This window comes from Lutjanus erythropterus, chromosome 4 (assembly GCF_056507025.1).
Source record: "Lutjanus erythropterus isolate fLutEry1 chromosome 4, fLutEry1.hap2, whole genome shotgun sequence".
In the NCBI taxonomy this organism is placed as follows: domain Eukaryota; kingdom Metazoa; phylum Chordata; class Actinopteri; order Lutjaniformes; family Lutjanidae; genus Lutjanus; species Lutjanus erythropterus.
The window spans coordinates 41,535,863-41,560,402 of NC_139320.1; the positions used below are offsets into that span (position 1 = coordinate 41,535,863).

Here is a 24,540-nt window from a genome sequence, read left to right on the forward strand (position 1 = left end):
CGAGCACCAAATGCTACCTAACGATTCACTTAATTGCAGAAGTGGTACATTAGATGATATCAAAGGACCTTTTTAAAAGTCATCCAATCCCATTCCAAGCGGCATTTAGAACCAACCCAAGACATCTGTTTCATTTCTGTGTCATTTGCATTTTTAAAGGTTACAAAGTGAATGGAGCAGCAAAGGATACAGATCTACACCTCAAGATTCTGTCTTCATTCCTCTGCGATGCTTCTCCCCTGAGACAATAACACACATTTAATACACACGCAGCCACATACATGTCAGAGGGCCTAAGTCACATTCGACACTCAATTAAAAGTGCAACTGTTCACCCTACACACTTGTATCTGGAGCACTACGTATGTGTGCTACTCATCCACCTGAAAAGATGGGGCTAATTAACATTTTCCTTGGGATACTATCGCCCCAGGTGTGCCTTGTCACACTTACATATACACAGATATCCGCAGTGCTAGCAATTTATTCAGCGGTGGCTGCGGCTAGCATTTCTGACACAGGCTTCACAGTGATTTATGAACCTGCTCATTGACCTAGTTTATTCTGAAAAGAGAAAAGGGGGCACATCGTATATGCGGCATATCCATCCCACGGAGCTGGCCTGCAGTGAGTTTTTGGAGAGGATGGGAGGAGGATTGAGATTACAAAGCAGACTGCTCAGATACCCTGTAGGCAACATGTTTTCAAGTTCTCCATTCTCTGAAGTACAGGACGGTGAACGACAGCTGTAATGAAATCTCTTCCCAAATGCAGCAAAGTGATGCCTAAGCGTTATCCTCAAACTCTGTACATGCACCATGGACTAATATCGTTTTTACAGCAAAATGAATGTGTATACACAGCTTTTTAAATTGTGATTAAACATGCTAAAAATAGGCAACTGACCTTTTTTTCCCCATTTCCAGTAGATAAGTTTGTTTTCTTATGTTTGCTGGACAGATAAGACTCAACATGTGTGTGCAGAGAGAGTTGTGAGAAAGCTCTCTGTACTTTTGTAGCTTCTTGCTGAGTCTCTGTGGTTTGAAGTTTAGTTTCTCTCCTGTGTCACTGTTCACACTTCCAGGTATCAGCTTTACTTTAGTGCTTCATGTTCGCTTTCAGCTGTGTAAGACTCATGTTAAGTTACTGCAGATGAAAACCCAACATTTCCTGAATGTTCTGCTTCATAACAAAAGCTTTTAGATAACAAAATAACAGTAAAAGCACACCTTCAACTTCACCTTCAACACACTGGGCTGATGTACTGAGTCAAACCAGGTCAAGGCAGGCAGCATGTGCGTAGAAAAGGAGCCAAAGATTTGCAGAAGTTACCAACAGAGGTGACAAAAAATGAGCGTCTGAGGTTTACATAATTGCTGGACACATTGATAAATATACGCGACTACTGAAGAGTCATTTGATCCAGGACTAAATACCAATTGTACCCTATCCAACTGAGGACAAAAGCCAGATGTTGGTGGGCGATGGTGTTTTTTCATCCAGTGTAAAGGGGCTTTAGATAACATTAGGCTTCCCATGTTCTTGTCTGCCCATTTGTGAGCAATGTGTGTTCAACATCCAATACTTAAAGGAGACATGTTTGAAAGACTACAAGCCCAGTAACCGCACAAGTCTCCCCAATCTGGCCCACATTAATAATGTAGAGGCTCCACTCTGAGGCCTCTTCCCCCTCTTCCTCTGCACTCCACCTTTCCTCCTCAAACAGAGAGAGTGGTGAGTGCTGCCCAGCTGGACGTCCAGCATGCAGCAGCGCCGCTCTGCTCTGTGGACACTGAGTTCAATCTGTTTCAGAGCTGCAATTCAATTATCTCACCAGGGTCCTGCTCAACCACTTGTGAATGGAAGGGGGGCAAAGGTGTGTTCAATACGAGGGAGGGGAGAGAGGGAGGTGGGGGTGGTGGGGACATATCATAAACACAAACCCAGTTCAACATGGATATAGATTTAAATGCTGCTTTTTCTTGTGCGATTAGCTCCAGCTTTACAATCACTAGACGGATGTCAGGACCTGATAAAGCTAATCACTGCAGTAAGCCAATGCAGTGGGATTTAGCACCCTCACCCCCTTCAGCTCCACCAGCCCCCCCTGAAGACCTGGCTGAAAGAGAAAGCCAAGAAAGCCTACAGCCTGAAATAAACCAGGCATGGAGCACTCCACGAAATTGCCCTCTGTCCTGTTTGGGATCTTTGATAGCATTATTCCTAGGAAAACAAAAATACACAGATAAGTATATAATAGAGTATATAATAGATATAACTGATTATCGCCTTATTGTTATTATCTGTGAATACTTGTTTGTATGTATTATACAAAGATGTAGACCATCATCATATTATCTGTTCACTACATCTGAAAGAAAGGCTAACACAACTGTATATCTAAGAGAGACAGGAAGAGAGGCTGCACTAAATGAAAACAGCACAATGGTAAAACAACAATGGAACAACGTTAGACAAGTGCTGCACTGATTCTGTCCATTCTGGTGCCCAAGGCCAGACACTTGATTGGTTCAGACGCCAATCCTGCAGACCAGCTTTGGGAGATTCCTACTCAATATCCCTTAGATTACTTGTCATTAAAGTTTCAACAAGTCATTAATGTCTTAATATTATACCCTACCTGCCGATTATTTCTTTCTCCTCATCTCCTCCATTATCTCTGAAGTGCCTCTGAGGGTTATGATCTGTTCATAATCAAATCATTTATATCATTATTATTCTACTTTCATAAACCCTCACTGCACAGCTACTTCGTCCCAATCAAGTAACTGTCTCTGTTGAACTGCACTTGACCAGCACAACCATTTCCTACACCCACACTCCATCTTGGTCTGGCCAACACTGCTGACATTCTCAAAGTATGAGTGTCTGAGGTCAGGTCAGGTCAGGTCAAACCGGGCAAAACTGGGTCAGGTAGTGCAATGAAAATATTGGTTTATCTATAAATGGAAATGAGAGATCTGATGTCACTTTGATGAGGAATTAAAGCTATACTGTGTAACATTTCTGCATTAAGGAAGTCATTTCAATTAATTTAAAAATCTCCCCAAATATCTTCTTTGTTTGGTGTAATGGTGTAGAACAAAGGCAGGAGATGAAAAACAAACCAGAAAGACCAGTTAGAAGGCGTATTAAATGCCAAGACCAATGAAATACTGCTGATTCTGATAGCTATGCAAAGTGACCAATAAATTAGCCCAAGGCAACAAGATATGCACTACAAGGATTTTAAACAGATGATGGTGTAGGGTTTTTTGTAAAAAAGGTAAGTATAAAATACAGTTCTGTATCCTTGTTTACTCAAACTGTGGCCTGAGGCTTTGGCCTGAACCTCTCTCTCAAACCCAGTATCAGTGGTAATACCCATTATATGTGTGCTCTTATTTCCTCACTTTGCCAGCTCTTCCTTATCCCCTTGTCTCCTGGCCTCCTGACCTCTCACCCGTCACCCTTTAAGCCATTCAAGCAGTCAATGCCTCTATTCAACCCCCTCTGCTGCTCAACCCATATTACACCAGAGAGGGACGGAGAGTACTGAAAATAAGGGCTAAGGAACAGTATAAGGAGGGAAAAATAAAATAATCTGGAGACTTCATCAATTTTTCATGAATTTTCATTTAGACTGGGAGAGCCCTCTTACAGCAATCGATAGATCAAGCTGCTGTCATGCAGTTAGCACCTGGGGGCTGCTGCTGCGAGGCCCTCGGGAAGGCAGGGGACTGGATCAGAGGCGGAGACCAACCCCCGCCTCTCTACCACACAAAGTCCATTTCCTAAGGATCACACGGCAGCTACCACTGATCATTGTAATCACCTCAGAAATACAGTCACAGGTCCTTAATATAATGTGGAGGATGGTATTTCTGCTATCTCTTCTGCCAAAAACACTGTCAAACATTCAGTTAGCAACATGTTTGCTTGTTTATTGATTACACCTAACTCTACAATACCTAAAGTTAATATCACTCGTCATTATATGATATTCCAAACATTACATGCTAAATCAAACAAATCGACACAAACATATACTATTGCGTGACTGTCCCTCATGAACACAGCCCTTGTTTGAAACGAAGGACCAGTTAAAACAACATGAGGACACGGAGACTTTCCGCTCCACCTTATGGGTAGTTGAGGTCCCTGGGAGCCGCTCTATAGGAAGCCCAGCCTAAGCCTACTGGGGGGAGGCTCATCTTCAAAGGTAATTTGATCCACAGCTCAGGTTCTGCCTGTCAATGTCCACCAACACAGTCCAGGCAGCCTGTGTCAAATGTCCATCAGGACTTTGATCTGCGCCTGACATCCAACCCCCCACCCACCTGTGAGAGACCCCATGTCTGCCATGCCATCATGTCACTCTCATATAGTTTGACAGAAGCTTTATGCCCAGCTCAAAGGTCTGCAGACAGCTTCAATAAGACTCCCTCAAGGTGAAAATATATTAAATTTAATTCAAGTCCTTTGTTGAAAATCACAACTTATTATCCCGCCAAACAATGTCACACATTATGAGACCACAAAGCTTAACTGTACCTTTTCATTACGGTGTTTGCAAATAGAGAGCTCTGAAAGTAAGATAGTGTAATTACAGTTCTTCATATAAAACGTGATTTGTTCACCGTTATTCCATTATGTTTAAATTGGAAAAACAAAGACTGAAGAGTTGTTGTTGACAGGAAATGTTCAAATATTGAATATCAATCAGTCTTTCCATCACCTGGGTGCAGCAAGACCAAGACTTTCTTCATCCAGCCAAATTACATATTAAATTATATGACCAAAATAACTTCAGCAATGCAGCAAAGAGACATTAATGAAAAAGAGGACACTGACTCACATGCTACTTCCAAAGATGCGTTACGGCTGACAGCTTCTCCCAGGTAGTTGCGGGCCACGCAGACGTAGGCTCCCTCGTCCGGTTTGCTCCGTCGTCCGTGAACGATGCGAAGGAAGAAAAGTGAGCCACTGGGCAGCAGCATGCGGTGAGAACGTGGGTCATCTTTGTCCGTTTCCACCCGCTCTCCGTCCTTGTACCACTCCACTGTCGGGGTCGGCCGCCCCTCTGCTTTACAGTTGAGAGTGGCGGGCTCCCCTTTGGAGACAATCAGGTCAGAGGGGTGCTCCACAATCCGGGGTGGGGAGTCCTCCTGGCGCAGACGGGATCCTGGAGGAGAAAGACAAGATGCGATTAATCACAGAATAACAGCATGCAGACTTTGAGCATCGTTTCAGTTCCATATTCTAATATAATAACGCCTTCTCATCATTCATCTTCATTAACATAATGGCCAGCATGTACAATATTTGGAAAACAGGGAAAAGGTAGGGGGTAAATTAATAAAAAACAACTGAAAGTAACAAATCACGTATCCAACTGAGCAGGAGAAGGCCTCAGGATGCCACAGAAGGAGCTACAGGATACGGCTCAGGTGCACTCTTTGCTTTATCAGTGAAAACTACTATGAGAAATACTGTTGGCAACCTTTTTTCCAAAAAGACAAAAAGACGACTAAAGAAATATTTAATATAGAATACAATAATAAGTATATAATACAATAAACAAATAAACAGTAACATTTATAAACAAGTATGAAGGCATGTATTTGAATTTTCACTTAAAACACTCAGGATGCAAAAAAAGTTAAATATTATTATTTATTTATTTATTATTAAGTCCTATCTTAGTCAAAATCTACCCGAAATGACTCGCTTTGAGAAGTTAATTTAGCTACTTAAGTACCAGTTTTACTAATGCACCTACTAAAAACTGAGCAACATCTTGTTGTCTTTTAAGTTTAACTACTTTTTCTGTGAAGGTAAGAAATATCTTCTTCATATAGCTACAAATTGAAACACTGAAAATGAAACAATGTGTATGCAGCAACTTAACAGCTGTGAGAAACCATGAATACAGCCAGCACTCTGCTAAAATGCTACAAACTAGTATCTATATTTCCATCAGAAAACTGAGACCAGTATTAATTCAAAATCAGGTGCCAAAATCAACACATGTGAGCTCTTTTCCTTAGCTTGCTGCCATCACCACCACCCAGACCTGGATAAGCTGTGGAAAATGATGGCTGGTTCTAACTAATAGTTAACAAAGCTTTTCTTGGGTTAGACGCATTTAAAAAACATACATTGGACCCTTTAATCACCATTTCAGGCCATTCAAAAAGCAGCCATCTGCTCTTCTCAACCGTATATGCAAGGGTTTGAGGGTAATTGGACCCAAGGGTGAACGGTGAATGGAAGCGTACAGTCAGCTTACATCTGAACTATACACACACGCAAATTATATATTTGGCTTTCAGTGGGGTGCAAACAAGTAAAACGGTTGAGTCCGCTGCTGCTGCAAGTATACATGTGATGTGAATATGAATGCTGGGGTCTAGACTAATGTCAAATGCTAATCCCCTGTGGCTGAAAACCTTGGCCCACTCCTTTTTATTAGGGCTTGCAGTGGCTGAGCTCCGGGAGTCTGGCAGCTAAGATAATGCTCCCAGAGTCAGAGTGCTGTGTGTTTCTGTGACCAGGTCTTAACCGCGGAGATAAGATGCTGTAGGGCAGGCCACACACACACATTTACATCACAGAGACCCTGGGAACCATGCAACAATCAAAGAGTTTGATCCAGCATCAAACAGTCAGAGACACAGTAAGGGGAATGGGGAATAAGGCAAACTTTTCCAACAGCCCTTTCTTTATCCTCTCTCTTTTGAAGCACATTCAATACCCCATCAATAACTCCGATTCAGTTGGCAGCAGAATGCTAACCAGTTAGAGTTGTATTAAGTAGAGTGCCGGGCTCTTTGTCTTAAAATTAGTTGTTGCAGGTGTGCGTGTGATTGAGCCGAGTTGATGACTGCATGTGCCCTTCCCCGGGGCAGTGCAGTGGGGTAATAGAACGATGCCTGGCTGCTGCACAGAAGAGCAGTGTACCACGTACGCCTTTGTGCTTATGTAAGGGCTAATTTCAACATGGGATGGAGGCAAAACAGTGGCGGTTCCAGCTCTTTGTTTGCCAGGGTTTGCACATGTTCCACTACCCCTTATACTTCAGTCTCCCAGGGGGAACCGGGACATGCTGTACCCTGGTCCATTCTGCCCAGGAGTCTCCCGGCAAAAAGGACAGACACAGTAGAAAGCCACTGATCAGCACAAAATACACTTCAAAGACTCTGAGTGTGCATATGCACATGCAGAGGTGGGAAGTAACAAAGTGCAAATACTTTTTATTTTTATGCCAACTTTTTACTTTTAGCCTACTCCCTATTTAAACACAAATATCTGTCCTTACACTTTCAAAACCGGCTCCTTACTTTAGTTTTAATGCTTCTGAGGGGAATTATTGATTATTTTTATTTTGTTTGGATGCCAGTTTTTCCTTCCAAATACTGATCTTGAGCATTAAATTGTTTTCTTTGTATGGCCTAGCTCAGGTTAAATCCTTTGTAAAACATGAGCGAATACATAGAGAGAATGAATGCCATCGAATATGACTTCGCCATCCTGGGAAACAATGGCATACAGAAGACTGCTGGTATGTGGCAGGAGCCTGTTTTGGGGTTAATAATGGGGTTAATAAATGATGTCATATTGGATAGGTAGGCCTAACCCTATTATTCTCCGTCATTGTGTCCAGCTTTGGAAAACAATTTCAACTTAATAACACTAGTAACACAGAAAAGATGATGATCAGTGTAAAAGATGTAACAATAAAAAAATGACTAGCAAGAAAGACTTAATCACACAGAAAAGGGGAGACACTTTTAGCTTTGCACCAAAACAGTAGAGATGTCCTTTAGAGGGCTACTTTATACTTTTATGCTTTGAGTACATTTCAGAGCCTGTATTTTTTCCCCTTTAATTTAGTAAAGAAGTTGACTCAGTCCTTTTCTTTTTTTTTACAGTTTATTTTAATTATCTGTTCTTCTACTTGAGAACAGAATTTGTGTACTTTTGCCACCTCTGCATACATGCAAACACAATGTAAATGTGCACTACTCCACCATTTGTCTTAAAATGGATCAGACATCAGACAGTGGCATATTGACCCACGAACAGGAGGTAGTCTGTTCTCTCTTCTTCCTAATTTGGGCTAATTCCCTCCATTTCCCTGTCATTGATTAGTGATCAGACCCAGTGTCTTGCTCTAAGTGGGGCCACAGAGAGGGGTTTGTAGAAGAGGGGGTGGTGATATCCTGCTCCTGGAGAGCATGAGCTAATCTCACTGGCATTAAAACTGAAGACGTACTATTGATGGTGGATCAAAAAACCCCCAAAATACTGCTGACAGTTTTTGTCTTTCACCAGCGGTAGGTAACAGTAATCTAGCCAGCAGTCAGTTTCCCCATCAGCACAGGGGCAGAGGGGCAAGTTTGTATTCTGGCAGTAAGTGACTAAATAAATGAAGCAGTAATTAACACTGTGACATTGATAAATGGAGGGCAAGATAAAGGACAGACATGGAGACCCCCATCTCCCTCAGATGGAGTGTCAAACGCACATTTATTCTTATCTCATTGGAGCATCTGCTTCCCTCATAATCCACAGGCCCTGCGGTGACTCTCCACTAAGGCCAGTGCGCATGCACAGCACTAAACTGCGGCAACTCCATTCGATTTATATCAGTCTAATTTCTGTAAATCCAATTTGTATTCCAATCTACTGCCTTCTAATCACTTAAACCTTGAGTCTCCATCTGCTCTCCTCTTTTCCGGTGGAAATGAACACAGCAGATGCCTCTACAATTGTCCTTTCACTGCCAGAAAAAGCCGAGCCGGGTGCACAGAGGGCTAGACGTGACTGGTCAGTGTCCTTCCTGAGTGGAGCTAGTCAGGTGTAGAGGTAGAAAAGGTTAAAAGCACACCCATATGCTATGGGATATGTTTGAAAAAAGGCACATCAATCTCAATACTGAGTAACCTCGACACATAAAACCTGCCTGTTTTTGGGCAAGCTTCACTTTCAAAAGCACAAACTCATACACTTTTGTGCCCTCATGTGGCTCCCATGTCTGAGAGATGCTGCCGACGAAGATCAAATAAAAAGAGTCATGTATATCCCCACTGCCCAGCCATCGGACCAAGCTCCCAACAGAAGTGAAAGTCAATTTTCAGCTTCCTATTGGGCCCTTTTTCTCACTCTCTTTACGGTAAATGGGCTTTCTGTTGCCCTTTTAATGCGATCATTGGTGCTGTGCAATCAAGTGCTCTCTGAGCTGAGGCGAGTGCACTTCACTGGGTCTCAGGGCACACGCTCCAATCAAAATGCTGTGTTTCCCCCTGTCTGCAATAACACCACCATTACTTTTCGCCACTGCTGTGCAGTCATCCACTCCTGGAGGAAAGCAAGAACCAGAGAACAAACAAACAAGCGCACAGACAGAGAATGAAATCAGAGAGGGATTACTGAACCAGAAGCTGATTCTTTTCTGCCTCTTCTTTCACTCTACTTATGTCAGCTTCACTGAAATCGGATGCACTGCTACTATCCAAGAAATGTGCAGTTTTACAGCATGTTTTCTCGGTCTGTAGTTTTTTATCTCTTCCAAAAAACAAATCACACCTCACATTTGTCAAAGTTAACACATAGTTAAACAAAAAAGGTTAAATATGCGGGTCAAATCCAGGATAAAAAACACTTTAACTATAACAGCTTGTTCTCCCTCATATTCCACAGGCCACACACATAGACGGGGTCTTTTCTATTATCTTTGTCACATATTTATTCATGTGTGCAACAGAAGGTCAGGCCTTTGATGATCTTTTTGTAATTATTTTTATTAGCTCCCTGGAGAAATTCAAGCCCACCAACCAAATCAATACCCACACCAGTCTCAGCCAGAGCATAAAAGGAAGGGCTCCCCAAAGAGATATTAGTTATTCTGCCAACAGACATGTGCGCTGCTGATCACAGGTAACCAACGGCAACCTCAGACCAAGGCAAAAAAGTTTCAGTCACTGAGGCTCCATAAAACATCAAACATGAAAACCAAGATCCAGGCCAAGACGCAGTAACGCTGTAATGTGGATGGTGGAGGAATCTCAGGCAGAAAGTGCTGAAACTCAACAAATGAGTGAATATAAAATTGTACCAAAAAAAAAAAAAAATCCAGATGGAATGAATTATGCATTAGATCCATGTTGTCCATCCTGAAATATATTGCCTCCCACTTCTCTTGGCTCTCTCCACTTCTCCTCAACCTCCCACTCCATCTCCTCCTCTCTATATATCTCCCTCCTCACCTCTCGCTCCCCAATATCCCTCTCTGTCTCCTTCACTTGCTCTCTGTACTGTTACATCCTCCCCTCGCTGTGAGGGTGACAGAGTCATATCCGTCATGTCATCAAAAGGGAAATGTGAGAGAGCAGCAGGGGGAAACTGGGGGTGGCGATAGAATGATGTTACCGGCCGTCCTCGCCTCTGCACTAGCCTGCCGTGACACTTGCAAGCAGCCCTGCTCTGCACCCCAGATTCATCTTCTTTACAGTGGGCTGTCAGTGGCGTCACAGCACATGAGCACCCCCACTATACCCCACCCAATACCAGACACACAGCTCGTCTTGCTGAGGTCTCACTGAAGGCAACCCACAGGAGTCCATCTGAACCCACTGCATACAACCAGCCACAAGATACAGCCTGGAACATACATGCATACTAAAATAGAGATGATTTCGAAACCATTGCATGAGTTTGGAGGTCTTACATTCTGAAAATAATAATCTGATCTGAAAATAACAAAATACCAAGTAGGCCTGCACTGCAACTGGATTTCTGTCTTAAATACTTTTAATTTAACTTTTAATTATCAAAAAAGCATAAGTAATAATTAGAGATGACACTAATCCAATCCAATATCGATACTGGGGGCCCGATATTGACGTTAGGCACTCATCAGGCAAACTTAAACTCTCAGCAGTGCATCATGGGAAATTAGGCAAATGAGGGCTGTCTCTCAGTCTGTCAGCTGCATGTGTGAATGTCACAGGCTAGAGTCCTACAAAGCCCCTCAATGGTTGAAGGACGCCATTATGCAAGCTACATTACACAAACTACACAAGCTTTCCAGACTGAATTTCAGTTTCAGCCTCATGTAATCTTACTACCACTACTACTACTACTCATAATAATAATAATGATGATAATAAATAATCATAAACATTAAAAAAACAGGCGTGGGTATCGGTATTGGAAGATATCTGAATTCAGATGTCGGAACTGGATTGGAACTGAAAAACAAAGTAGATCTCTAGAGATTAATAATTCACCCCCCTGGCCTGAACTTGTGTGAATCTCTGGCATAACCTTATATTCATATATTAGTCAGTTTTCTCTCATTCATTCATTCATTAGTTTTTGTTCCTGACCTTTAAACAAAGATTTACAAAATGCACGCTTCTTTCCTTTAAACTTTACATTAAGAAATAGGATTTTTTTTCTTTCCAGGACGTCTGAAATTTGCAGAAGTATTTTTTTCTTTCAGTTCTCTCCATTTCACTCCTTTCTCTCACTCACTGAGGAAGACAAAACTCAAGCAGTTCTCTTCCACATCACATGAATACTGTGCACAAAATAACATGTGGTATTGTTAATGTATTGTTGTCTGGGTTGAAACAATACATTTTTAGAGTTGTAGGGCTTATACACCATGTACAGTGACAGAAACAGTTTGTAATAATGAAAACTTTGCCATAAATTGGAAGGAATTATGAGAGACTTGTGACCCTGAGAGGAAACTGGAAGAGGGCAATGAAAAATGTGAGTCTCCTGGGAAAATTGGGACGGCTGGCAAGTATGGCCTGGAATATACAGCAAAAATCCTCAGATTGAAGACACAGAAAGTGAAATGAAGGATGTTCACAGCTGCAGATTCTTTCGTTTCATCTTCTGCTGCAAGAGAAGGAAGGAGTTTGAGCTATAGCTACCTAGCAATCTCACATGATGGACTCTGTTCTGCCTCAGTGCTCTGCTACTCAACTGTCCTCCCCTCCTCCTGTCTCCTGCTACGATCTATACTCTGAAAGCAAACACAAGGGTAATTCTAGGAGCTGCTCTCAACATCTCACTGCATCTATGCTTGCCTCCAACAAATATCAGATAGAATTCCACTCCAAGTGTATTTCGGGCAGTGGTGTGGTGGGGTCGTATTGACTCTGCATCTGTGTATTTGCCCTCTCTCCCCCACGCAGTTGGAATATATAAATAGATTACTGTGGGAAACAGAATATCTGATTTTGCTGCAAAAGACTGATTCACGTAGCTTGCATTTCAAGCAGTTTCCTTCCACCTTGTGTTTTTTTTTTTCTGAAGTACTCGCACGCTCACTCTTCATTCTACTATCAGTAGCTACGAAAGAAAGGGTGATGTTATCTTTTTTTCAGCAGATGGTGTGTCTCAGAAGAGCTGAGATTGCTGCCTTGAAACAAGAGACTAGAGGAGGGAAAGGAGGAGGACATAAGGACAGTGAGGACCTCTTTATGGTGAAGTGCAGTGTGTTGATATGAGTGCTGCTGCTGGCTCTCTATATGTGGGATGATTAGTGTAAAGAGAGTATAGCACCAGCTCTGTTGGACTGTCAGGCTGCTGGTAGGGACACTAAACTGTGTGATGCAGATTAAATGATTTCCGATGCCAGGGCCACTCAAGCATGTAGCTCACTGCACCACCACCTCACCACTTTTAGCCCTTGCTCTTTCCCTGCTGATCCTTCTGTGCTCAGCCATTTTCTTGCCTCCCTCTGAAAGCAACATAACCAGCTGTAAATGGTGAAATGAAGTTATTTATTTAGCACAGTTTTGAAAAAAATAAAGCTAAAAACTAAAAAAAAACAAAAAGACTGATGAGTGCTGCTCAACTTAACAGTAGGAGAGCTAACTATAGGCTAAAAGGAAAAAACAAAAACTAGCTGTAAAACAAAATTCTCTCAAATTAACGTATCATGGTAAAAACAGAAGTACAAAAGAGACAGCACCCCATCACCTGATGTCTCTAGACAGACAGCAAATCATTTGTGTGAGTCAATAGAATCAGTTTTTAAACCCAGTCCTTTTTAAACCAATAAAGAAAGTGCCTTGTTTTACACAAAAGGTAACCTAATTGGCATACACCAAAAAGCTGTACGTCAGCTGCCCAGATTGATGCTCTTACCGAGCTCATACAGTGTTGCTCCCCCAGCTGCATCTTAGTGATTGGTGGACCGGACTAGGACCACACCAATCAATAAGCAGGACAAGACAAGACAGAGAAGATGGACCCCAATCAACACTGGCAAGACAACATGGCAGAAGGGTTAAGCAAAGAGGATGTATTATGCATTTTTGTATGTTCGGGTCCTGTGGAGACACCAAATTCCTCTTTTGGGTCTCGAGCTGAAAATGTTTAGAAACCCCTGCTTTCTGTAAATATGCTATAATATCAGCTAAGCAAGCAGCAGTGTTAATGTTTGTGTTCTCCAAATACATATCTGTGTGTGTGAGCTGGGTGCAAAATTACAAACCACCAATTCCCTTCTTTCAAGCGTGGGTTACTCTAAACAGTTCCTACTGAGGGAAGTGCAATGAAATGAATGGCATCAATTGATTCTCCCTCAAGCATTGTAATCTCTTTACCTGCATTGCTGAGCTGCCCCAGCAGATTGAATAGGGAGAAATAAATAAGTGCTTTATTGCTTTAGAAATGGAGGCGCGGAGGAGGGGAGGGTGGAGGAGAAGGCCTTCAGGTGTCCATGATACACTGTGTTGAGAGATGAGTGGATAATTGGAGGTGTACCGTGGGTGCTGACCTACAGTGAACACACTGCGGTGTCCCTGCATGTGAATGAGGGCAGTCGCCAACACCTCCAGACACTCAACTGGTCTTCAGCCTCACATGAGTATGAGGAATAGGAGGTGTAGCCACACACCATCCAAGTGATGGACTCAGAGAGCAGAGCGAGGTAATCAAATGGCCCTTATGGCCCTCTGTTTGTGTTTTTTAAGGTACAGCATGCAAGTCAAGATGAGATTTATTAAATTTCTATTCCATGGGACACTTCATCTGGTCTGGCTTGGGGCGACAGGGTCAAGGGTGCTTGCAGTATGTGGATGAAGGACTTATTCAATTTACTCAGGCCCATAAATCCACGCTAACACACAAAAAAAACAATGGGCTTTGATGGTTATTAATGGTGCTCACAAACACATTCGCACACATGCACACATTACATTTCATAATTCTACCACTAGCTGCGTGTTGCTGGGCTTCTACATGACAAATGCCTGTGAGCAGCCCTCCAGAAAAATCATCACCATCCTGGAAGTGAAACTGGAGAGTTCAAACGTTCAAGGATGCGATTAAGGTTTTCTTTCCTATCCGCTGCAATGGTTGTGACACTTGGCTCGTGGCACGTTCCACACTGAGACTTTTCAACCACAAAGCCGGTCTCACCAGGGGCCATTATATACAGTAAATCAACTCGTGCCTGGTCATGGTGGCTCGCTTTACAAAGCAATGTGGTGCCATGTTTGTGCAGCAGGAACATAACAAGAGCAGATTCCCACAACGCTGACACGCGGCCTTATTACTTAACACATTAGTATGTATGCATTTATTTGATCAGCTTCCAAATGCCATATAACGAGAATGCTGTTAAATGAGGCAGCTTGTCCTGACAGTCATTTTTTGCAAGTGAACTGTTAACATAATTTAGCATATTACAGCACGCATTAACACATACAGACACTGATTACACATCAAGGTTAATTAGAAATACATTACCAGGGAACACTATGTTTTATTACCAAATAAGGCAAAACAATTGCATTATACATTATTTGTAATTCATAAAAGCCCCAACAATATTAACATATCAGTGCTCACATATTGTGCCAGGGAGCCAGTTATACAGCAGGGGCTGATACTGATTCCAAGTTTTAGTAATCAAGGAAACCAATAAAAAAATATTGCAACCAATATACCTTTAAAGTAAAAATGAAAATTTAGATTAACACAAGATCCCAACAAACCTTTGTTGTAATGCCTCTGTGATATGTCTTTATTTTTTGCACCAAATTATGGTCAGTAGTATCAATAACAGTACTGATAAGCATCTGTATTGATAAGCAATATCAGTATCGGTATCTGTATCAATAAAATCCAAACGATACCCATCCTTAATCTCTACTATACAGAGCCGTAAATGTTGACATGCCCTCATTCACATGAGGGGAGATATCAGGTCCATTCAAGGACGTCCAGGTTGCCATAGTTTCCACACTAAAACACTGGTTTGGCAATTGATAGAAACAGTGGATATTTTGGAGTCCATGCACTTCTATAGGGTTCAGTTCCCCAGTTAGTTATGGGGAGGAAAAGGTGCCAAGCTGTCATGGATGGGTAATCCATAGACCAGGTTGAGGATGGAGATGCTGGAACAAGACACTTATTCACTGGCTCCACCATTCTGAGCGGCATTACAGCTGCACTGGGCTACCGCTGTGTGTGACGGATGTGTGCTCCAGTGTCATGCTCTGGCTGTCCATCTTCACACGTTTCACACTGAGAGACAGCTCATGCATTTTTATCACCAGGCAGGCCTGACCTCATCTTCAAGACACTGGTGAGACACTCAGCACAGGTACGACTGTCACACAAACTCTCGACAATGAAGAACAAGAGGGTATGGTTACTGACTGAAAACGCAAAAGGGAAAAACAAGAGGGAATGTAATAGTGAGTAGAAATATTGCAAAAACCAGGTATGTCCAACAAATAGTAGGGATATCAGCTTAAGTTAATTTTGCTTTTAATAGCCAGACAACAATTATATGGTAACAAAATGTTTTTTTAGTTAAAAAAAAAAAAGACAAGAGGCTTTATTTTCATTTCAGTACTGAATTAACTCATCAGCACTCGTCAGCTTTTTGGCAAGTTTGTCTGATGTGTGCTGGATGGAGAGGCTCTGAATGAGAAGCACTCTAGACTGCATCTTTCATTCAGCCTCGATAAAATGACAGGTAGCTTGTCTGCCTTGGCTAGCTTGACTTTTAGCTCATAATTCTTCTCCTCAAAGTGCTGTCAATGAGTTTAGTCACACTAGCTCTTGACGGCATAACATACTCAGCCTTGAAGTAGCCTATTGAGTTAGCTCTTTGAATACTCTCACCCTCTACCACAGTGATTAGCAGCATATCGCTTTCAACCATCCAGCACACCAAACTCGGCCTCAGACCAGTACGCATCACACTTTGTCCCTCTGGTTAGCAGTGACGTGATCTTTGCTTTGTTTGCTTTTGATGTGGTACAACATCGTGCTACAACCACTGCTAGACTGAAGAGTAACATCACACAATTCACATCTGACTTTGTTGCCTTTCTGGAGAAAATGTTCCCACACAATATTTAATTTAGCTTTTTTTTTTTTATTTATTTATTTTCTTATCTCAGACTGCTAGCTAGGCATGATGTTAGCGTGTTGTGTATGCAAATTATAGTATGCAGGATCAACCCCCACACACAAAACAAAGCATAAACACAAAACGTTGATATTTGACATCCTGGCAACTGACAAATCCTACTTACTGTACCTTTAACCTATAGAACAACATGTGTAATCAGTCCAAAATCTTATTGTGGTTAACTGTTGACATCCCTAATAAACAGTGATGACAATTAACACAGCATGCACTATTCATTCAACTTCATTTATATACTGTCTCTTTACTTGTTCATAAATAAAGGCTTGGTGCAACCACAGTGCATGGCTGCCGGCAAGCATTTGCATGTTTCTCTGCCTTTCCATTGTTTGTGTGGGCTTGCACCCATGAACATGTGAAGTTATATAGTTGTATGTACTTCTATGAGTCAGTCAACCTTGACATCCCTCCCTTCTATCTGAAGGTTGCTGCGAGACAGCCAACCAGAGGGCAGAGACGGGAGCCAGAGTAATTAGACGCTTCCCCACACACGACGTTTCAGCGCAGCGTGCAACATTAAAACAGTGATAAAACAAACATGCTGTCTCTTCCAGCAAGTTTAAGCCACCACAGTCTTGTGGCTGTACTGTCTGCATTTTGGCATGCTCTTAAGATAATCAAGTTTTGTGGAGATAAAAATGCTCATCGCATCCACACTGCAACGGAGTAATCTGTCCTACAACAGGGGCAGTTTGGATTGTAACCGCTGGCTGGGTATTTGCCACTGATCAATAAGGGTTCATTCACTATCGTCTAATCATCAGGGATTATATAACAGTAATTAGATCTATGTTTCTCTGTCTCTTGGCCTGCCTAAAACCCTTAATCGGCTGTTGGCAAACAGAGGCAGCGAGAGACTAGAGCAAGGGATTATACGTGTGTCTGGGGGCCCAGAAGGGTAAGCACAGGTGTGTATTTTGTAAGTACAGGTGTGTGAGACAGGTGACCGCTTGCTTTACCTCATAGTCAGCATGCTCAATTCATCATAGCACTCCTCCCCCATCCCAACCTCCACACACTCGCCAAGTATACTGCCATCGCAGGTGTACAACAACCCCCTCAGTGTTTGAATTCCACCCTCATGAACAACGACAGATAGTTGTACGTTTGTGTGTGTCTGGGTGAGTTTGGAAATATAAATCATATGGGGAAAGATTCTTATCCTTTACTGCCGCCTACCTGTTAGCACTATCTTAATTCTGTCTTTGTTTCTCCAGGCAAAAGCATCAAGGCACTGGGCCTTTTTCTGCTCTGTAAATGTCAGGGGTATGCTTGGCTGGGACTTAATAAAGCGGAGGTAAAACAGGGAAAAGTGGAATTACCTCCCCCTGCATTCTGCTGGTCTTACAGCAAAATCAGCCATGTGCATTGTCTGACGCTGACATTTTCTCTCCCACTTCTGCAATCTGCACTGTGAAAATGTAAAGGCATTAACCAGCGTGATCCCAGAATTTAAAACAGCTGTGAATCCTTTTATTTCTGAGTGATCACAGATCAGTGCTTTGGACTTAAAAGAAACTACGCAGAGCTCAAAGTCTATTCTGTTCCATCCTGAGCGTGTGGAGTTGATATCTGCTGAAATGTGATCCACAGAGTAGACAGACTTGGCTGTTAAAATATCATAGGAGCTGACAGGCCCACATCAATGGTCAAGTAACACTTATCACGGGCCTGTAAGCTGATTTTCATTGGACAAGTGCTCGTCTCATTCTTTGTTCCCTGCTCATTCGCTTCCTCTTATGATCACCACATTTGTCTTTATCCTCCACTCATTTTTGATGTTAATCAGAAAATAAACAGTAGTGCTCTTTGATGCAGAGGGAAGCGGCTTCCTTGACAGTGATGAGACCGTGGGAGACAGTAGAGAGGAGCTTCCTGTAGATCTCAGATGAGGGTTCATCATTACAGCAGCCCCATTCCAGCAAATGAACCGCAATTACAATAACGCTGCCTAAACGCTGCCAACTCGAGCAGAACAATCACATTTGGGGCGAGACATCGCAATGGCTCTTACACAATGACCTCAGCCTGCCTCATCATTCACCTAGACTATTTTAATCTGGGCTTACTTTCCATTATAGGGCAGTACTTTAAACCTCTCTCATTCAATCACGACCATCAACAGAGCTGTTAGTCTCCCGGGCGCTTTGGTAATAAAGCCTCATCCCAGCCATTTCCCTTTAAAAGATTGTGTTGTTAAACAACTCTTCTCTCAATTTTTAGATTTGATTACACTCATTTTATCTCTCCCTCCCCTCCTCCTTTCTCTGACACAAACACAGCCACCCTCCCGGTTTGAGTTTCTCTTGACTCAGCATGACCGAAACCACAACCCTGCTAACAGATAAAGAGCTACACACGTCTAAGCCAGAGGTTCTACCTTTTTTTCAGCCAAGGACCCCTTACAAGATCACATACGTCCATCGGAATAATTTGACAAAGCCATTTTTTAACACCTCTATTTATTTATGTGAAACACCAACACAAGTTAACACAAAATAGACTTATCTATAACATAATTTTGGCTTCCAATCCATTTCAGTGAGGCCAAATTGGAGTTACTCCTCATATGAGCTGCAGCAATTAGTCGATTAATTGATTAATCAATTATAGGAATATTAGTTACCAACTCAGTGATAAATCGATAAATCGTTTCAGTAATTTTTCAAGCAAAAATGTCAAACATTTCCTGGTTCCAGCTCCTTACATGTGAAAATTTGCTATTTTGTCATTTATGAGTGAGTTTTGGATTGTTCTAGTTGGACCAGAGAAATTTGAAAACATTATTTTGGGATCTGGGACACGTGAGGAGCATTTTCACTGTTATTTTTTTTTTTTTTTGCTTTTGTTTTTGGTTTTTGACATTTTAAAGACGATTAATGGATTATCCATAAAAAAAGAATCAGCAGATAAATCAGTAATGAAAATAGTCATTAGTTGCAGCCCTACTCCTCATTATATTTGCTCAGGGTTTTTTTTGTTTTTCATTAACTTCATTTGTTCAACCGTTCATTTTAAAAGTCAGTCATTTTAAAATGACACCAGAGCCAGAAAGAGCCATTTTCCACCTTTAATTAATGACAGGTTCTTCTTTTAATTAAGAGTTACAGATGATTAAATTTATGAACTTTTTAGGACTGTAAAATTAAAATATTGTTTGTTTAAGTATGAAGCTGTCTGAGAAGAAACCCTAGCAGAGTGTCATGGACCCCCATTTGAGAACCAAAAGTCTAGGCCGCCTAAGATCCCAAGTGCTCGTCTCCATAGCCTCTTAGACAGATTTAAGTTGGGCCATATTTCACCACCTCTCAGCGTGACACCCAGGATGGACGACGTGATGTCACCAGCTCCTACATCAGACACAAGCATGCAGGAGATCTCAGAATAGCACAGGGTCAGGAGTGCATGTCCACTATGCAAAGCATGTTTTAATCCAGCTTCAAAAGCAGCACGGTGGAGTTTACGAGATAACCGTGCAGCTGCTGACTGGTGTATTCCTGGAAATGTCTTCTCCTGCTATCAATCAGATTCTTTAAAAAGTGTGGGTACCCTGTTTTCAGATGCACAGCCTTTTCTCAGGTCTGAAAACAATCCCCCTCCTACCCAGGCAACAACACACTTCCCTGTCCATCTCACCTTCTCTCCCCTCTCCTCCACACCAGCGGTATTAATCACAGCACACTAAACAGTGACTGACGCCATTCACAAGGCTTGGCTTTGTTGGCAATGCTGCCCAGTGAATACAACTCCAGACCTTTTTGTCTGCCTAAGTGGACTCTTAGAGGAAGCTCCTCCCTCTCCAAGGACCCTCAGATTACCTCTGAAAAGGGCTGGGTGATGGGTGGGTTCTGCAAGGGGATGGTGGTGGTGGAGGGCAAGGAAGAAAGAGGGGGGGAGGAGGGTGACAGGCAAATGATTGGGAAGATCCACTGCTCCCCGGGAGTTGTGCACCCTCTCCCCTCTGGAGAGCCAGCAATGCCATCAGCCACTGCTTAGCAACCAGTGGGTATGGCTGAACAGAGTGAAAGACACCAAAAAAGGTAAAAGAAAGAAAAAGAGAAAATATTCAAATCCCAGCAGAAAGGGGACTTGATTTGCTAACTACAGAAGGCATGAAGGCTGCTTCAGAACCAAAACTCGCAGCTGTGAAGAACAAAAGCGTGAGCTGACAGGTGAATGAAAGAAAAATGGGGCCTTGCAGGCTCTTGTATTCAGTGACAACAAAAACTCAGCTCTACATACTGCTAAGTTGTACAAACAACACAAAGCAAACACATGTGTGAATCATCGCTCACAACGTAGAGCTGATATTATGTCCCAGTGTGGGACTGGTCAGGAGAATTATGTCCTCTTTTTATCATCACACAACTCACTTTGGAAACTTACAGAAGGTGTGTCCAATTCAAAAGCAGCACTAAAATCCAACCACACAAAGGTTTTTGCATTTAAAAGGTGATATGTCTCAAGCCCTCCCATCATTCCACCAGTCACAGGTTGGACCAATCCCAATCACAATTCCTGTCACTAAGCCCTCCCATTCTGATGATTGATGTGAGTCATCACATTAACTCTGCAGTTGAGGCTCTTTTAATTCCTCCATTAAAACAGTTCTCTTGTCGGCAAGTGAATCCCAAAAAGGCTAGTAAAATCATACAAAAAAAAGATGCTGATTTAGCACTCAGTCAGCAGCAGAGTGGACGAACGGGGCTGCAGAAATCCAACTGTATCAGTCTGATTTGCATCATTATTAAAGTTTAATCAAACAAATGGGGAATAATAAAGTGGGGCAGCTTGGACTTAAGCCGGCTTACACTATAACACACAGTCGCAGCAGTGAAATCCTAAATGACCACAGCAGCAGCACCATCTACTACAGTGCAGCAGAAGCAGGGCGTTCACAGCACATTTGCCAAACACCTGCAAGCCAGTGAACCTCCCACCCACAGGTCTGAACTACTTTCTGTTGTGTTATTAGACTACTTTGTCTTTCATTTGTGCCATCTGAATACACAGAAATATTTGGGATTTGTTTGCATGAATAATAAAAAAAAAATCCTTAAAGAAAATGCTCTGCACATCTGCACATCCACATCTGCACTAGAGAGATAACCTGTAGCCAATGAAACAGAACCTGAGAATCATGTTCAGAGATCTTTTCTTTACAGAGTCTGAGAGGAAAAAAAAAACATTCAAACCCGACTTTCTAACTGGCCTCCTTTCAATAATTATTTTCATTCAAGAACACATTTAAAAACACAGGATGCACATTACTTCCACTATCTGTTGCACTGGAAAAAAAAAATTCAACTCATCTCTGCCCTAATTTTAACCTCTTGAAAGGCGACCAGGGGCTGCATTAGACAGAAGAATTATCTGTTGAATTCAGTAGTTTATTTATTACTTTAATCGTTACTGTGTTTAATAAATGGAAAAATATAATGAAAATAATCACTGCAATGAGGCGCAATAAATTTAAACACCCTATGCCTAGTAATGAACAGGATTCCACAATAACAACTGGTAGCAGTTTTTCAATAATCAAAACTCAGGAAATGAATTACATGTTTTTCCAAACAGTTCTTACAAATCAGAGCTGGTGAAAAAAAAGACAAGTGGAGTGCCATGAGCTGAGTTTGTGCAGAGCAGAACTTAATATTTTAACAGATAAGAGAAGTTTTACAAAACAACACAGCTTACTACAACTTACCATCAACTTGAAAATACAGTAATCCACCAACAAGGATGAACGCTAGCGGACCCATACTAGCATATTAAACATCCACGGCGGGCGGGCAAATCCTCGAATACACTGCAGAAAAATATGTCCAAAATGACAGGTAAGTCCACTCCGGGTTTCCTGGGGTTGTGGATGGGTCCTAGTTACTGACAAAAAGCCAGTTTCAGTGTCCAAAAATTGAGAGGATCCATGTCAGAGTAGGTCACCCGGAGCTGCTCGGGGTGTTCATATCCACCAAACTCTCGGTGTGAGTGTTATCCCTAACTGCCCCGACAGCTCATCCGCAATCTCTGCTCTTTCTCCAAGACGATCTACTACAACAAGCAAAAAAAAAAAAAGAAAAGAAACGTAAAGTCCAGAGTGGAAAAACAAACGTAGCGTGAGCGCGTCTCCGCAGCTCCTCTTGTCGGTTCCTCAGGACGCGTCTGTGGCACCTCTCAAATCTTCAGCGGTGTCTCCACAGTTCAGCACATGGCTCATCGGCTGCAAACCGGCCGCCAACTCTGGTGCAATCCCCCAAAAAAGTTAAGTTTATTACAACGGGAACCAGCTCCCGAAAGACCCATGTGCTTTGCCCACGATAAAGCGCTGTAGATGTGCAGTCATACTACAAGAGTCAGTTCAACATCCTCCTTCGCTCTGTCTCTGGTTGTTGGTGTCAACAGCGCTGCCGCTAGGAGCGCACGGTCTCTGCGCACCCGGCACAGCCCGCAGCACACCACACTGAAGCTTGACACACTTGCACCAGACACGGATCGGCAGGGGAGGACAGCAGTGAGAGGGGAAGAGAGTAGTAGACTGAGGGGAGGCTTGAATCTAAGTCCAAGTCTGTCTGTAGTAACTGAGGACAAAGCTAGTGGCCCCTTTTCTACAGGTAAGATACTAATTTTAAGCACAGATGTGTTGGACTGGAGGATAAATCCACATAAACATATTAACTTAAGTTTACAGATCAGCTTCACATAAATGTTTAGCACAGAAACTCATCATTTTACCACACAACCAAATCTAATCTGAAGTTTAACCACCCAATTTACTTCGATTTTAGTATGAAAATGTGCAAAAAAAAAAAAAAAAAAAAAAAAAACAGCCAGCAAGTAATATATGTAATAACGCAGGAATAGGAAAATAATTTGGAAAAGGAGAATAATAAGGATAGTATGATAGAAATGATTTCAAAATATAGTGGAATCACTAATCAATAGGCTCCACATCTGTATGTAGGTTAGAAAGAAGACGCGGCTGAATAGAGCAGGGATGTTAATGTATTGAGATATTGAAGCGGAATTGTTAATATGATCTCTGTCAGAAATCAATGACTGATTGACTGAGCCTCCTGCACCAAGATGAGCTAGAGGCGGCCTCTCTCTCTCTCTCTCTCTCTCTCTCTCTCTCTCTCTCTCTCTCTGCATACCAATGATGCATACATGCATGTCTTTTTCAGGGCAAAGACAACACATAAGAAATGACCACAATTCAATTTTTAATATCAAATTTAGGTTAATATGATTGAAGACAGCAGTCAGAACCAAAGACATGCAGAGGTTTAGAGACAGAGGGGGGTCTTCTTGTATGTGGTCTGCACTGCTGCCCAGCAGCCTTCTTCATGTTGTCTCACCGGTTTATTAGAGAGTGAGCTGTGAGCTGTGAGCTCCCCCTACTGGTGACAGATGTAGCAGCCGTCTTGTCACCGGCCTTTTTTTAATACTGCGCTATCAAGTGGTATAAAAAGAGGAGACAGCATACAGGATGTAGCTCCAACAAAAATGTTTTTGATTGATATAACTTGTGCCATCACTTTTGTTTTACTTGCAGCATCAGAAAGAAGAAGATCTGCTGTCACACACTGCCAGTTGGAAATGGGTGGGGGTAGATCTCAGGTTCATCTGTCATATTTCAACTGAGACCATTTCTGTTTTGATAATTGTAAATCGTTTTGAGATATTTTTAAAGAAAAATGGCCAAATTCTCTTATTTCACCTTCACAAATGTTAATATTTTGTGGTTTCTTTGCTCCCCTAAATCAAGTGTCTTTGGGAGGACATCACTGTGGGTTTTGGTTGTTTTTTTTCACTATTTTCTGACTTTTTATAAACCAAACAATGAATTGATTAATCAAGAAAATAATCCACCGATTAACTGTCAGTGAAAATAATGGTTAGTTGCAGCTCTACATCTTACTGCGTTTAAGAATTTGTACTGTAGTTATTAAAAAAAAGACTTTGGAAAGAAATAAAGAAAGAAAGAGAGAGAGAGAGAGAGAGAGCGAGAGAGAGAGAGAGAGAGAGAGAGGCACTGCTAAATACCTTATCAGAAGAGCTCCTTC

General features: G+C 42.1%; 1 protein-coding gene across 7 annotated transcripts in view; it reads right to left on the reverse strand.

Moving 5' to 3' along the window:
• robo2 (roundabout, axon guidance receptor, homolog 2 (Drosophila)) overlaps positions 1–24,540 on the reverse strand; it is a 342,170-nt gene that overhangs the window by 188,518 nt on the left and 129,112 nt on the right. For 5 of the 7 annotated variants that reach the window (XM_084718008.1, XM_084718004.1, XM_084718001.1 and 2 more), the window contains exon 2: positions 4,859–5,185. In XM_084718008.1, coding sequence (XP_084574134.1) covers positions 4,859–5,185 — 327 coding nt within the window. Of the gene's footprint in view, positions 1–4,858; positions 5,186–22,184; positions 22,947–24,540 lie in introns of those variants that run through there. The other 2 variants (XM_084718003.1, XM_084718006.1) reach the window with 2 other exon arrangements.